The 12,956-nt window shown below is 39.9% G+C and overlaps 1 protein-coding gene across 3 annotated transcripts; it reads right to left on the reverse strand.

Annotated features, from left to right (window-relative positions):
• Positions 1-919: 919 nt before the first annotated feature.
• LOC103451353 (ankyrin repeat-containing protein BDA1-like) lies at positions 920-10,800 on the reverse strand. 3 transcript variants are annotated; one of them, XM_017336324.3, is made up of 3 exons: positions 10,655-10,800; positions 1,954-2,541; positions 920-1,875 (listed from the first exon to the last, which is right to left on the reverse strand). In XM_017336324.3, exons 1-3 carry the CDS (start codon positions 10,739-10,741, stop codon positions 1,018-1,020), a joined length of 1,533 nt encoding a protein of 510 aa, XP_017191813.3. In that variant the 5' UTR covers positions 10,742-10,800; the 3' UTR covers positions 920-1,017. The 3 variants fall into 3 exon arrangements, with proteins under 3 accessions (XP_017191813.3, XP_070665730.1, XP_070665731.1); XM_070809629.1 differs by having other exon boundaries at positions 10,648-10,799; XM_070809630.1 differs by lacking the exon at positions 10,655-10,800 and adding an exon at positions 5,313-5,347 and having other exon boundaries at positions 1,954-2,515.
• Positions 10,801-12,956: the final 2,156 nt, after the last annotated feature.

Below are 12,956 nucleotides of genomic sequence, written 5' to 3' on the forward strand. Positions count from 1 at the left end.
CAACTTTTGGTTGAAACTTGGTTCCTTTAATTTGGTATGGTGAATTGTTTCCCTCTCTTTGCTTGATAAAATCATGTGTTTTGGATTATGGTGCTTATTTTGGTTCTTATCTATGACTGTTGGTGACGTAACATTATAGGCTTTAGGTAGTAGGTTATGTATTCTTAAAGATAACCGAGTACATCCTAATAGCTGGATCCCTTGGTTTGTGATTTTGTTGCTCGATTACTGAGGTTTATTTTTTAGTGCTCTCTGCTTGGTTCTCACATTTGAGTCATCTCATCAAATCATTATATAGATTTCCGCTTGAAATTTTGGCTTTGGAATAGGTAGGTGGCGATCTCTGCTTGACTTTGTCGATTGAGTCGCATCATCTAATCATTGGAGACTTCTTTATCTTTGTTCGGAAAAATCATTGGAGAGTAGTATTTCCTATTGAAATTAACTTTGGAATGTAGTGCTGCTTTGCATTTGTAATAGGTGAAAACTGACGAGTGCCAAGTATAATTGTGTAAACTCGGATAAGTTTTAGAGTTTTGTCATACCACATATCGAATGTGCAATATGTGCCGGCGAATTTATTATGTTAAAAGCTTAAAATTTTCCATTCCAGCCTAATTGAATTTTCTTCTATTTTGATTTCAATATAAATGCATTAAGGCCACTCCAGTTTTATGTGCTTCATCCAAATTATTATTATTATTATTATGACTTTCTACATAATTTAGCTATCTTCTAATTTGTTGCTTTTAAATTTAATATACTTTCGTAACTAAATTTAAGTTACGTGTTGGTAGCCCCATTGACATTTATACTCCATTTGCCTTCTCCATAACAGGCCTTGGACATTGGTAAAGAACAAATGGTTGATTTGCTGAGGAAGTATGAATCACTAGAACTAAAGACATAAGCCTCAGAGTGTTGTAACATATTGTACAAACATGTATCTTTTGTTTTTTATTGATCATAAAGATGTAAATATGTTTTGATATAGAAGTAAATATATTTTAATATATTTTATACGTTTAACATGGTTTTAGACCCACGGCATCGGGCAAAATTGCTTGTTAATTCAAAGAACCGAAGGATCCATTTTCGGAGACGTTTTGTAAGCCTGATTATGACCGGGTGTCTAGCCCATTCGACAAGATATGGGCCCAAAAAAGGCAAAACCATTGTGAACACGGTGATATAGAGCGAGGTGTTATCTGATGGTGCATTGTTGTAAACCGCAGTGCTGTAGGCGTAGTATACCGCTTCGAAGCAGATTCGAAGTTCCAACTTGAGAGGGAAATTGGCTGTGAGGACGTACATGGTGTAAATAGCAAAGTAAAATCCAATCGAGTTGAGAACCACAAAAACGACGAATGAAACTTCACTATAAGAACCCATGATGGACTTTCCTGCCAAGTGTACTGGTTCATTGCTGCTGCGAGTCCCATTATTATTCACATCACTACTGTCCTGCCAAATTCCATTTGGAGGGTTGAGTCCCACTTGAAAGGTGGCCGTAGCCACCAGTGAAGCGACAACTAGCAGCGCGTTACGTGCATCGCTAGGACTGTCTCTGCCCTTTTTGAACTGGAAGTATTCCCACCTATTTGTCTTCTGCTGCTCCTGCTGCTCCTGCTGCAACTGATGAGTCTCTGATGACGTGTGGTTATGGTTATGGCTATGAGAATTGGAGAATTGGACACCAGAGTGGACTATATCTCTTGCTTTCAAAGCTCCAGCACCACGAAGGATTGCATCCATTTCCCAATCACCGGTTTCATTTGGGAAGACCAGATCCAAAGCTGTGAGACCCCTATCGTTTACAGAATTTACTTCCAAGGCTCCTGCAATTGTTTCATTGCCAACTAATCCTTCCACCACCTGCGAGCATTAGTCAACTAACAAATCAATATGGACTAAAATTCATGGGTACTGATCAACGGTTCAAATAGTACTTGCCTGACGTTGTTTTTTCAAGGTTGCTAGATGAAGAACTGTGTTGCCATGCTTATCCTTCATGTTCAGGACGTTCACCTTGTTCGTTTCTGCAATCAATTCCACCAAAAATTTAATTGCTTTAAACTGGCTGCACTTAACAGCAAGGTGAATAACAGTCTCCCCTTGTACGGTCACATCTTCAACACTTTCTGGACAAGCCAAGACCATTTCTCTAATTATGTCTACCCTCCCTCTGCTAGCGGCATAGTGGAGAGGAGTCCACTCATCTCTTCCCTGTATCCGGCAGAATCTCAGGTCAACTCTCAGCATCTCCCTTACAATTTCCAAATACCCATTGGCAGATGCAATGTGCATGGGGCTAAAACCATCCTGGTTCATTTCTTCAACATAATCTGGTTTCAACCTCACAATCTCCTTGACACAGTCGACATGCCCAGCAATCGAAGCAACATGTAAAGGATTCTCTGTGGAAGTCAGGGCAAGGCTATGGAGTAGAAGTGGATTCTCTGCCAGCAATCGATGCAGAAGTTGGACATCTCCCGTCTGACAAGCGTCAAACATCCTTGAATCCATTGCAAAGGTTTGGGCCTGGCTCCAAAAAAATCAAGTTAAGAAAAGTTAAAGATAAAAATAAATTTTCACGTAATTACATAAATAAATGAGGTATTCATTAATTCCTCCTCTAAACTTGTGGTCATTGGCCAATTTCCCTCATCAACTTTAATTTTGGTCAATTTCCTCCCTCAACTCTCATAATTAGTCAATTTCCCCCCCTCAACTTTAATTTGGCCAATTTCCCCCTCAACTCTCATAATTAGTCAATTTGCACTCTACTGTTATTTTTTTTTAATTTTCCATCTATTCTTTTTTTTTTCTTTCAATCTTTCTAATAACTTCCAACAAATTACTAAAATTAACATAAACTCACCTGCATAATATAGGGTAAAATGTACAAAAACATAATACAATTAGTATGTGATATGGGTTGATTATAATAAAAGTTATGAATCGGGTTTAAAGCATGTAGAAGAAGAAATAATAATCATAAACTCATGGATCAGACATATTTCAATAAAATGTGTTATTCTTAATAAGGAGTCGAAAATTATGAATTGACTAGCCATTTTTGCACTAAAGCTCGATTCTCCACAATTTACTTGAACTTAGCTTTCACTTTTATAAAGAAAATTGTATTCACATACAAAAATGTACACATCAATTCTTTTTGTTATCAATTTTGTATAGTAAAAAATCAAATAAAATTACTCCATACTGATTTATTATGACTAATAATATTATCTATGATAAATTGTAAAATTCTAAATTTTAATCTATTTGTAATAGGATAAAGACATAGGAAAATGATTAACATACATCTTATTTAGTTTCTTACACACACTTGTTTACTTATGATCAAATTAAAAAATTAACAGTAGGATGCAAATTGACTAATTATGAGAGTTGAGGAGGGAAATTGGCCAAATTAAAGTTGAGGGGGGAAATTGACTAATTATGAGAGTTGAGAGGGGAAATTGGCCAAAATTAAAGTTGAAAGGGGAAATTGGCCAATAGTTACAAATTCAGGGGGGAAATTGATGAATACCTCTAAATAAATATATAGCATCATATAGAGCCTAAAAGGTATATAACCCGGTTTAGTTATTAGGTAGGTTGGGTTTAGGGGAAAAGAGCTTAAGGGATTTGGGATTTGGGCTTAGAGCCCAGCCATAAAGGCCAAGGGCCTGAGGTGAAAGGAAACGGCCCGAAGGCCTTAAGCCTTTAAAGGGTGGGTTTTAAGGCGCACGGGCCTAAGGCTCCAAAGGGAAATGGCCCAAATGCCTTACGGTTTTAACAAATTAAATAGTTAAATAAATATTAAAAGGGTTGGGCTGGGTTTAGGCACGGTCCAAAGGGCCTGGTTCGAATGGGATTAGGCCCGAAGGTCTTGGTTTCCTGATCTCGCCAGAGAAGGAGGCCGGAGCTTCCTAGCTCCGGTCAACGCCATAACCAACAACCTAGAGGTGCAATCTAGGTATGAAAACGAAGTACAAGGCGAAATGAAGAGGTTTATACCTACGATTTGCCGTGAAGAGGGTTTCGAGAGAGTGCACTGGAAGTGAGAGAGAGAGAGAGAGAGAGAGAGAGAGGAGAGGGTCACGGGGTGGGGGGAAAAGGAGAGAGATGGTGAGTTGGGGTGCTGCCACGTTGCAGCTTATGAGCGGAGAGGGAATCAATGATGGTTCTGATTCCACAGCCAAGTGCCTTATTCGTACTCCCTATTTATACCGAATCATATGTTCATTATTGCGAAGCTGCTTGGAATGTTTATTTGTATTTGCGAAGCTGCTTGGAATGGTTGGTTGGTTGTGGTCCTGTTGTATACGCGAACCTGCTTTGCTCATTTAATGGAGACAAACACATAGTTTATCAAACTACTATATTCCTATGGCCGGCGGCTTCGGCAATAGCAACATAAATTGTGGGTTTTACACGCGGTGTTTTTTTTTTTTTTTTTTGGAGCTTTAATGAAAAGAGCTTGAGCCAACAAATATTTAACCAAAAACCATTTCAAAATGTTATTTAACCAAAATGGCTCAAAGTTTAATAAAAAAAATCATCCCAAACTATTGTCTACGGTCCAAACTTACTAGCCCAATACACTACAAATCTACACTTCCGTAAATACCCCTAAATGATTCGATATTGTCCTGACTCTTTACCAACCTCAATCCAGCACGAAACTGCCATAATAACTCCCTATCTTCCCATCAAATCAAATTCCCCCATTTCAAAAACCACCAAATCAAAGTTCAAATCAAAGGGGAAAGTATACGCAAAGCTGCTTGGAATGGTTGGTTGTGGTTCTGTTGTATACGCGAAGCTGCTTGGAATGGTTGTGGTCTTGTATTCAGAGTGTTCTATTCTTTGTATTAGATTTTTTTATACTTAAACAATTTTTGTAAAGTGTTAATTAAAATGGTTAATTAATAGTTACTATTTACCTATGCATATTCTTGCCTAGTATTTACTATCCACATGCATATTCATGTTATACTAAATGTCATGTTCACTTATTCATGTCCTGTCTCCCTTTATTGTTTCAACATCTCATTCACCAATCAGAGAGAGAGAGAGAGAGAGAGAGAGAGAGAGAGAGAGAGAGAGAGAGAGAGAGAGAGAGAGAGAGAGAGAGAGAGAGAGAGAGAGAGAGAGAGAGAGAGAGAGAGCAGCTTTGCCCCCAAAATCCCAGCAGCCAACGCCCAACTGCCCAAGCCCAACGGAACGGAAAAGTTTGGAAAGTTGATTCTTGTTGGCTTTTTGCAGCCATCACCAGCCAGGCAGCCATTGAAGTCTTGAGCCTCATCTTCATTGCAAAGGTTTGTGTTAATTGATAAGCACCTCATCTGTTAGGAATGTCGGTACTACAAGATAGAGAATGCACAAGGTAAAGTAGAAAATGGACGCCAAGAATTTATGTGGTTCGGCAATTTATGCCTACGTCCACCAAACAAGGAATCTTCACTATATGAAAAAGATGAATACAACAAGAGTAGTCTTACCAAGCCAAAGACAAGGCTTGATGGATACAAGAAAGTATAACACACACTTTCTATCACTCTAAACTTCACTCACACAATGTGTAGTGGAACACTCTCACTCTCACTCTCACTCTTGGAGTGGAACTCTAGCTTTGGACTTGATCCTTTGCTACTCACTCTTCTCTTGATTTGTTGTTTCACTACAACATCACACCCATATTTATAGGTGAGGGTTTGGCATTCTACTAGTTTCTAGTGTATTCTTCAAACCTCTAGCATAGAAAGATCTAGACTAGCCACAAAAGTGTGGCTTCTAGATCTTTCCATTTGCAACCAAGGAAGCTAGTACTCTCTAGCTTCTTCCATCAACTTAATAACATGCTAGAATTGTCTAGCATGCTCCAGCCATCTCTCTTACTTACTAGAATAATCTAGAACATTGATCATGGGCTGGACCATATACCAACAATCTCCCCCTCCAGTCCATGAGGAAGGAATTCTGATCATGACTCCAAGTTACCTGGAGTCCATCCCAGCAGCCTTAATGCAGAATTCCAACTTTGATTTTGTGACCACCTTTGTCAACATGTCTGAAGAATTATTATCGGTATGAATCTTCTTCAGCTGTAGCATCTTGTTCTCGATAGCATCTCTAATCCAGTGATAACGAATATCAATGTGCTTGGTGCGTGAATGGTATGCAGTGTTCTTGCTCAAATCCAGAGCACTCTGACTATCACAATAAACGCCATAATCACTTTGTTTCAAACCCAACTCTTGGAGAAACCGCTTCAGCCACAACAACTCCTTGCATGCTTCTGTAGCGGCTATGTATTCAGCCTCGGTTGTAGACAAAGCAACACACTTTTGCAACTTGGATTGCCAAGACACGGCTCCCCCTGCAAAAGTAAACAAGTACCCAGACGTAGATTTTCTACCATCAAGGTCACCTCCCATGTCAGCATCTGTAAATCCTTCCAAGATTGGTTTGGAACCGCCAAAGCACAAGCACATCTTAGAAGTCCCCTTCAAATATCTGAGAATCCACTTAACAGCTTCCCAATGGTCTTTCCCTGGATTAGAGAGAAACCTGCTCACCACACCTACTGCATGAGCAATATCTGGCCGTGTGCACACCATTGCATACATGATACTTCCTACTGCTGAAGAGTAGGGAACAACTGCCATTTTCTCCTTTTCTTCATATGTTTTTGGACACGACTCTTTGCTCAACTTGATATGATTGGCTAAAGGTGAGCTTACCGATTTGGCTGCTTTCATGTTGAACCTTTCAAGCACCCGTTCAACATACTTTTCTTGTGACAGCCACAACTTCTTGGATTTTCTGTCACGAATTATCTCCATGCCCAAAATCTGCTTGGCTGGCCCTAAGTCCTTCATGTCAAAGGACTTAGATAACTCTTCTTTGAGCTTTTTAATCATAAAAGCATCTTGACCGACAATCAACATGTCATCAACATAAAGCAACAAAATGATAAATTTACCTCCAGAAAATTGTTTGATATAGACACAAGAGTCAGCATGAGTTCTCTTGTACCCATTACTCACCATGAATGAGTTGAACTTCTTATTCCACTGTCTCGGAGCCTGCTTAAGACCATATAAGCTTTTCTTGAGCTTGCACACCAAAGTTTCTTTACCCTTGACTTCAAAGCCTTTGGGTTGCTCCATATATATCTCCTCTTCTAAGTTACCGTGGAGAAATGCAGTTTTAACGTCTAACTGCTCGAGCTCAAGATCCATGCTTGCTGCCATACCAAGGATAACTCGAATGGAAGTCATCTTCACCACCGGTGAGAAAATCTCATCAAAGTCAACTCCTTTCTTTTGACCAAAACCTTTGACAACCAAACGAGCCTTGTACCTTGTCATGTTGTCGTCATTTTTCAATTTGAACACCCACTTGTTTTTCAATGCTTTTCTGCCCTTTGGAAGCTCCACCAGCTCATAGGTATTATTCTTTAATAAGGAATCCATCTCTGACTCCATTGCCTTCATCCATTTATCACTGTCGTTATGAGCCCTGGCCTCCTCATAAGTTTCGGGCTCTCCATAATTAGTCAACATGATATACTCTGATGAAGAATACTTGGTAGACGGTCTTCGACTTCTGCTGGATCTTCTGACCTGATCTTCATTCTCTTGCGGGGCTAGAGGCTCCCCCTGATTGGATTCTCCTTGAATCTGCTCTTCTTGACTAGGCTCCCCCTCATCAGCAATCTCATGGTCTGGCACATCTTGATCAGGCTCCTCTTGATCAGCATTATCTGATTCTGCAGGCACTTCATTGGCAGTTGCTTCAGGGATGTCATCGTGACTTTCTTCATCTGAAACTAATGGATCAACTCCTCTGACTGCGCCATCTGGTTGTGCCTCTTTATCCGAATCCCCAATTGTTTGATCTTCATAAAAGACCACGTCTCTACTTCGGATAAACTTCTTCTGGTATGGGTCCCATAATCTGTAACCAAAATCTTCACCGCCATAACCAAGAAAGATGCACGGTGTAGCTTTGTAGTCTAACTTCGATCTCTGCTCTTTGGGCACATGCACAAAAGCTTTGCAACCAAACACCTTCAGATGAGAGTAAGACACATCATTACCAGTCCATACTCTCTCTGGAACATCAAGACCTAATGGTACTGATGGAGATCGGTTGATCAAATAGCAGGCTGTCCTTACAGCTTCACCCCAGAACTGCTTAGATAACTTTGCAGTCCTCAACATACACCTGACTTTCTCCATGATGGTTCGGTTCATTCTTTCAGCAACACCGTTATGTTGTGGAGTTCCAGGAACTGTCTTCTCATGACGTATGCCATGTTTTACACAATACTCTCTAAACTGGTGAGATGTGTACTCGCCGCCGTTGTCGCTACGAAGGCACTTGAGAGGTTTCCCAGTTTCCCTCTCCACCATGGCATGGAACTCCTGGAATGTCTGAAACACCTGGTCTTTGGATTTCAACAAATACACCCACACCCTTCGTGAAGCATCATCAATATAAGTAACAAAATATTTATTTCTTCCAAGTGACTCGACTTCCATGGGACCACACACATCTGAATAAACAAGATCTAACAAGTTTCCTTTCTTTGTAGATGGAACAGAAAAACTAACTCTTCTTTGTTTTCCGAATAAACAATGCTCACAAGAGTTTAACGACGTACCTTTGGCAAAGGGAATATGAGACTTCTTTGCCAAAACTTGTAGGCCTTTCTCGCTCATGTGGCCTAGCCTCTTATGCCACAAGTCTAGAGATGAGTCTTCCACAGCATTCAACTCACCTTTCAAAACCTTGGCATTTGACCGGTACAACGTACAACAAAGTCGTGCTCTTGCTACCACCATTAAGCCTTTAGTAAGCTTCAATTTTCCTTCGCCAATATGGTGATAATATCCTTGTCGATCAAGGGTACCGATGGATATCAGATTGAGACGTATATCAGGAATATGTCTCACATCTTTCAACATCAATTGGCAGCCGAGATTAGTTCTTAAGCAGATATCACCAATTCCAAGAATTTTGGAATAGCTTTCATTCCCCATCTTCACTATGCCAAAGTCACCTTCTTTGTATGTACTGAAGAACTCCCGTTTGGACGTAGCATGGAAGGAAGCTCCATTATCAAAGATCCATTCAATGTCTCTGTCAGAGTTGCCCATATGCAGACATTCACCAACAGACAATATTTCTGGTACATCACCACATATGACAGCGGTGGTATTGCCAGTATCATCTTTCTTCTGATTGTTTCCTTCCCTTTGCTCTCTCTTCCAAACTCGACAATTTTTCTTCATATGGCCTTCTTTGCCACAATGGTGGCATGCACCCCTGAACCTTGACTTGGATCGGCTAGGACTCCTGCCATGACCTCTAGGCCCTCTACTCTTGCTTCTTCCGCGGTTCTCTGTGACAAATACTTGGCTGCTATCTGTGCCAGAAGTCTTTCTCCTTGTTTCTTCATTGAGCATGCTATTTTTAACATTATCAAGAGTAAGAACACCATTAGAAGCAGAGTTACTTATACTCACCACAAAGGTCTCCCAACTGTCTGGCAAGGATCCAAGTAACAAGAGCGCTTGTAGCTCGTCCTCGATCGTCATTTTCATAGTAGCCAACTGGTTGATGATATTCTGGAAATTGTTCAAGTGTTCTGCTACACTTAAACCATCCTTGTACTTCACATTGATGAGCTCTTTGATCAAGAAGGCTTTCTTGGCTGGGGTCTTCTTCTCGAACAAGGACTCAAGCTTCGTCCAAAACTCGCGAGCATTGGTTTCATTAGACGCATGGTGAAAAACACTATCATCCACCCATTGTCTAATTGTGCCAATAGCCTTGCGATTCATCTTCTTCCACTCGGCATCGGACATGCTCTCGGGCTTAGCGGCATCTCCTTCAATTGGCTCATGCAAATCCTTGCAATAGAGAATGTCCTCCATCCTTGGCTTCCATGTTACCCAATTGGAGTTGGTGAGTTTGATCATAGTGCCACTTCCTTCCATCTCGTAGTACGAGCCAACCGGGCTCTGATACCACTTGTTAGGAATGTCGGTACTACAAGATAGAGAATGCACAAGGTAAAGTAGAAAATGGACGCCAAGAATTTATGTGGTTCGGCAATTTATGCCTACGTCCACCAAACAAGGAATCTTCACTATATGAAAAAGATGAATACAACAAGAGTAGTCTTACCAAGCCAAAGACAAGGCTTGATGGATACAAGAAAGTATAACACACACTTTCTATCACTCTAAACTTCACTTACACAATGTGTAGTGGAACACTCTCACTCTCACTCTCACTCTTGGAGTGGAACTCTAGCTTTGGACTTGATCCTTTGCTACTCACTCTTCTCTTGATTTGTTGTTTCACTACAACATCACACCCATATTTATAGGTGAGGGTTTGGCATTCTACTAGTTTCTAGTGTATTCTTCAAACCTCTAGCATAGAAAGATCTAGACTAGCCACAAAAGTGTGGCTTCTAGATCTTTCCATTTGCAACCAAGGAAGCTAGTACTCTCTAGCTTCTTCCATCAACTTAATAACATGCTAGAATTGTCTAGCATGCTCCAGCCATCTCTCTTGCTTACTAGAATAATCTAGAACATTGATCATGGGCTGGACCATATACCAACATCATCTCCATTGGAGTGTGTGTATATATATACATGCCTGAGCAGGTGAATAGTTTTTCACTAGATGAGGAATAGTTTGACATACTCAAGGTTCAAATGCACGTGAATCCGGGATGCAGCACCCTCACGGTCAAAGAATCCTTTCATTGTTCAATCGGGAACCAATAAATAATACCAAAACTAACAGCACCGGCCCTTTAACTCTATCGCCGCTGTAATTCAAACGAATCCACTCCATGAAAATTTTAGTAGGCTTTCCGTTGCCAACTAACCATTCGACGCTTTTAAAATTTCTACTTCATTAGATTAAACCCACTGTTTATTTCTCTTCCTACAATCTATAAGATTGGCTCAAAGTTTCGCGCATCAACGGGATTGTCATACGCCATATCAACGACAATATCAACCTGCGGTTTCATCTGCATCTGATGAAACCAGAACTAAAGCTTATTCAGAACACACGCAATCTCACTTGGTGGAGACAAACACATAGTTTATTCAAACTACTATTTCACTATGGCGGGCGGCTTCAGCAGTAGCAACATAAATTGTGGGTTTTATCCGCGGTTTCTTTTTACAGGTTGACAAGTTCAAACGATTCAAGTTTTGTGTCACAATGGGAATATAATTCTGATAGGACAAAACGATCTTGGGAAAAATTTGCGAATACGAAGAATATATAAAGTAAGTTTTGCCCACTGTTTGACAAAGGCAAGAGCACTACCTATGTTCTCTTTACCCTTCTCTAAATATTAAGTATGTCCCCATTTTTTTATTTTTCCCCCTATTTATATAAAAAAAATTATAACGATAGTCCTTTAATTTTAATCAAATTTGATCATTAGTCGCTCATTTTTTACCCCTATTTATCTAATATTTAATCTAACAAATTTATTGTTTAACAATAATAAAAACACCAAATTTGAGCATTAGTCCCTCAACTAAAAATCAATGACCATTAGACCGTGTTTGTTTGGCCTCCTTAACTAGGATTGGCTTAAAACCTGTCCTAGTCCATCAATTAAAAATCAATGACCATCAAACTTTAAACTTCTCGTGTTTTTCTATGCCTTAGTTACCTTTCCTGTAGTTACATGCATTGTAATATGTTGTACTTCCAACTTATTTTGATGTAAATCTGCATCCAGGTTGAGATTGTGATGGGACATGAGGAGGAATTCGGTGTTAGTGTGGAAGAGGATAGCGCTCAGGCCATTGCAACTGTGCAGGATGCCGCGGATCTTATTAAGAAGCTCATTGAGAAGAACAAGGCTTAGAAGCGATGGAAACAGAGTCGAGTAATATTTTCATATCCTAGCCCTTTAGAGATAAGTACGTGGTAAACTGGTTTTGTACTCAGTCTTTTTGTGTTAATCCGAACCTTGTGGTTGAGTGGTTTTCTTATGAAGTTATGAATTTTCGAGTTTGTGTATGTTTTTCGGTCCCTTTCTTTTGCTCGGTGGAATTCTGATCACTTGAAGAATAAACTTACAATGTCTGCTGACATAGTTCAAGTGACATGCTAGGTAGAACAGTTCACGGAAAAGGCAAATTAAACTTATAACATCTTTGCTAGTCCTAAACTAGTCTTAGGCCCTGTTTGAAAATATTTCTTTTAGACGCACTTATCCCCTTATAAGCATTTTTAGTAAGAGCACTAATATTAATCACATTGAAATGCAACTGCTTCCAAACAGAATGACACAACAAGTGTTTATTCCAAAAAGTCGGGTGCTATGTTTTTGATGATATGAAAAGTTGAAAACGCTTTAAAAGCACTAGTTTCTATTGGATTGAGATCTTATCTGGATCTCAACACTCTGGAGCCAGAATGAAAAATTCGGACTACATGATTTAAATTGAACGATTTGAACACTCTGGAGCCCACAGATTGAGAAATTCGGACTACATGATTTAAGTTGAACGGTTTGAATTTTTTAGTCTGAGTGAGGTGGGCCAGTGTGATGCGCTAATAGTGACAGCAGGATTTCGAATTTCTTGGTTCCTGGACTCCAGAGTGTAAAATCCGGAGAGGATCTCAATCCGTTTCCGTTAATCATGTCGTTGTATGATTTGAAACAAAAGAGTTAAAGTTCATTTTCTTTTGATTAATACGCTATGAACCACAGTTGATCAATGGGCTTATGTCCGCCTAGTCTTTTCCTTGTATTTTCTTTTCCAAGAGGGGTACGGTCTATGTCCCCCCCTTCTTTTTCCGGCATTTCCTTTCTCAAAAGGGGTAAGGTGCATGTCCCCCCCTTTCTCTTTTGTATTTCTTTTCTCTTGTTCTATGAGGGG

The sequence above is a fragment of the Malus domestica genome, chromosome 12 (genome assembly GCF_042453785.1).
Source record: "Malus domestica chromosome 12, GDT2T_hap1".
Taxonomy (NCBI): domain Eukaryota; kingdom Viridiplantae; phylum Streptophyta; class Magnoliopsida; order Rosales; family Rosaceae; genus Malus; species Malus domestica.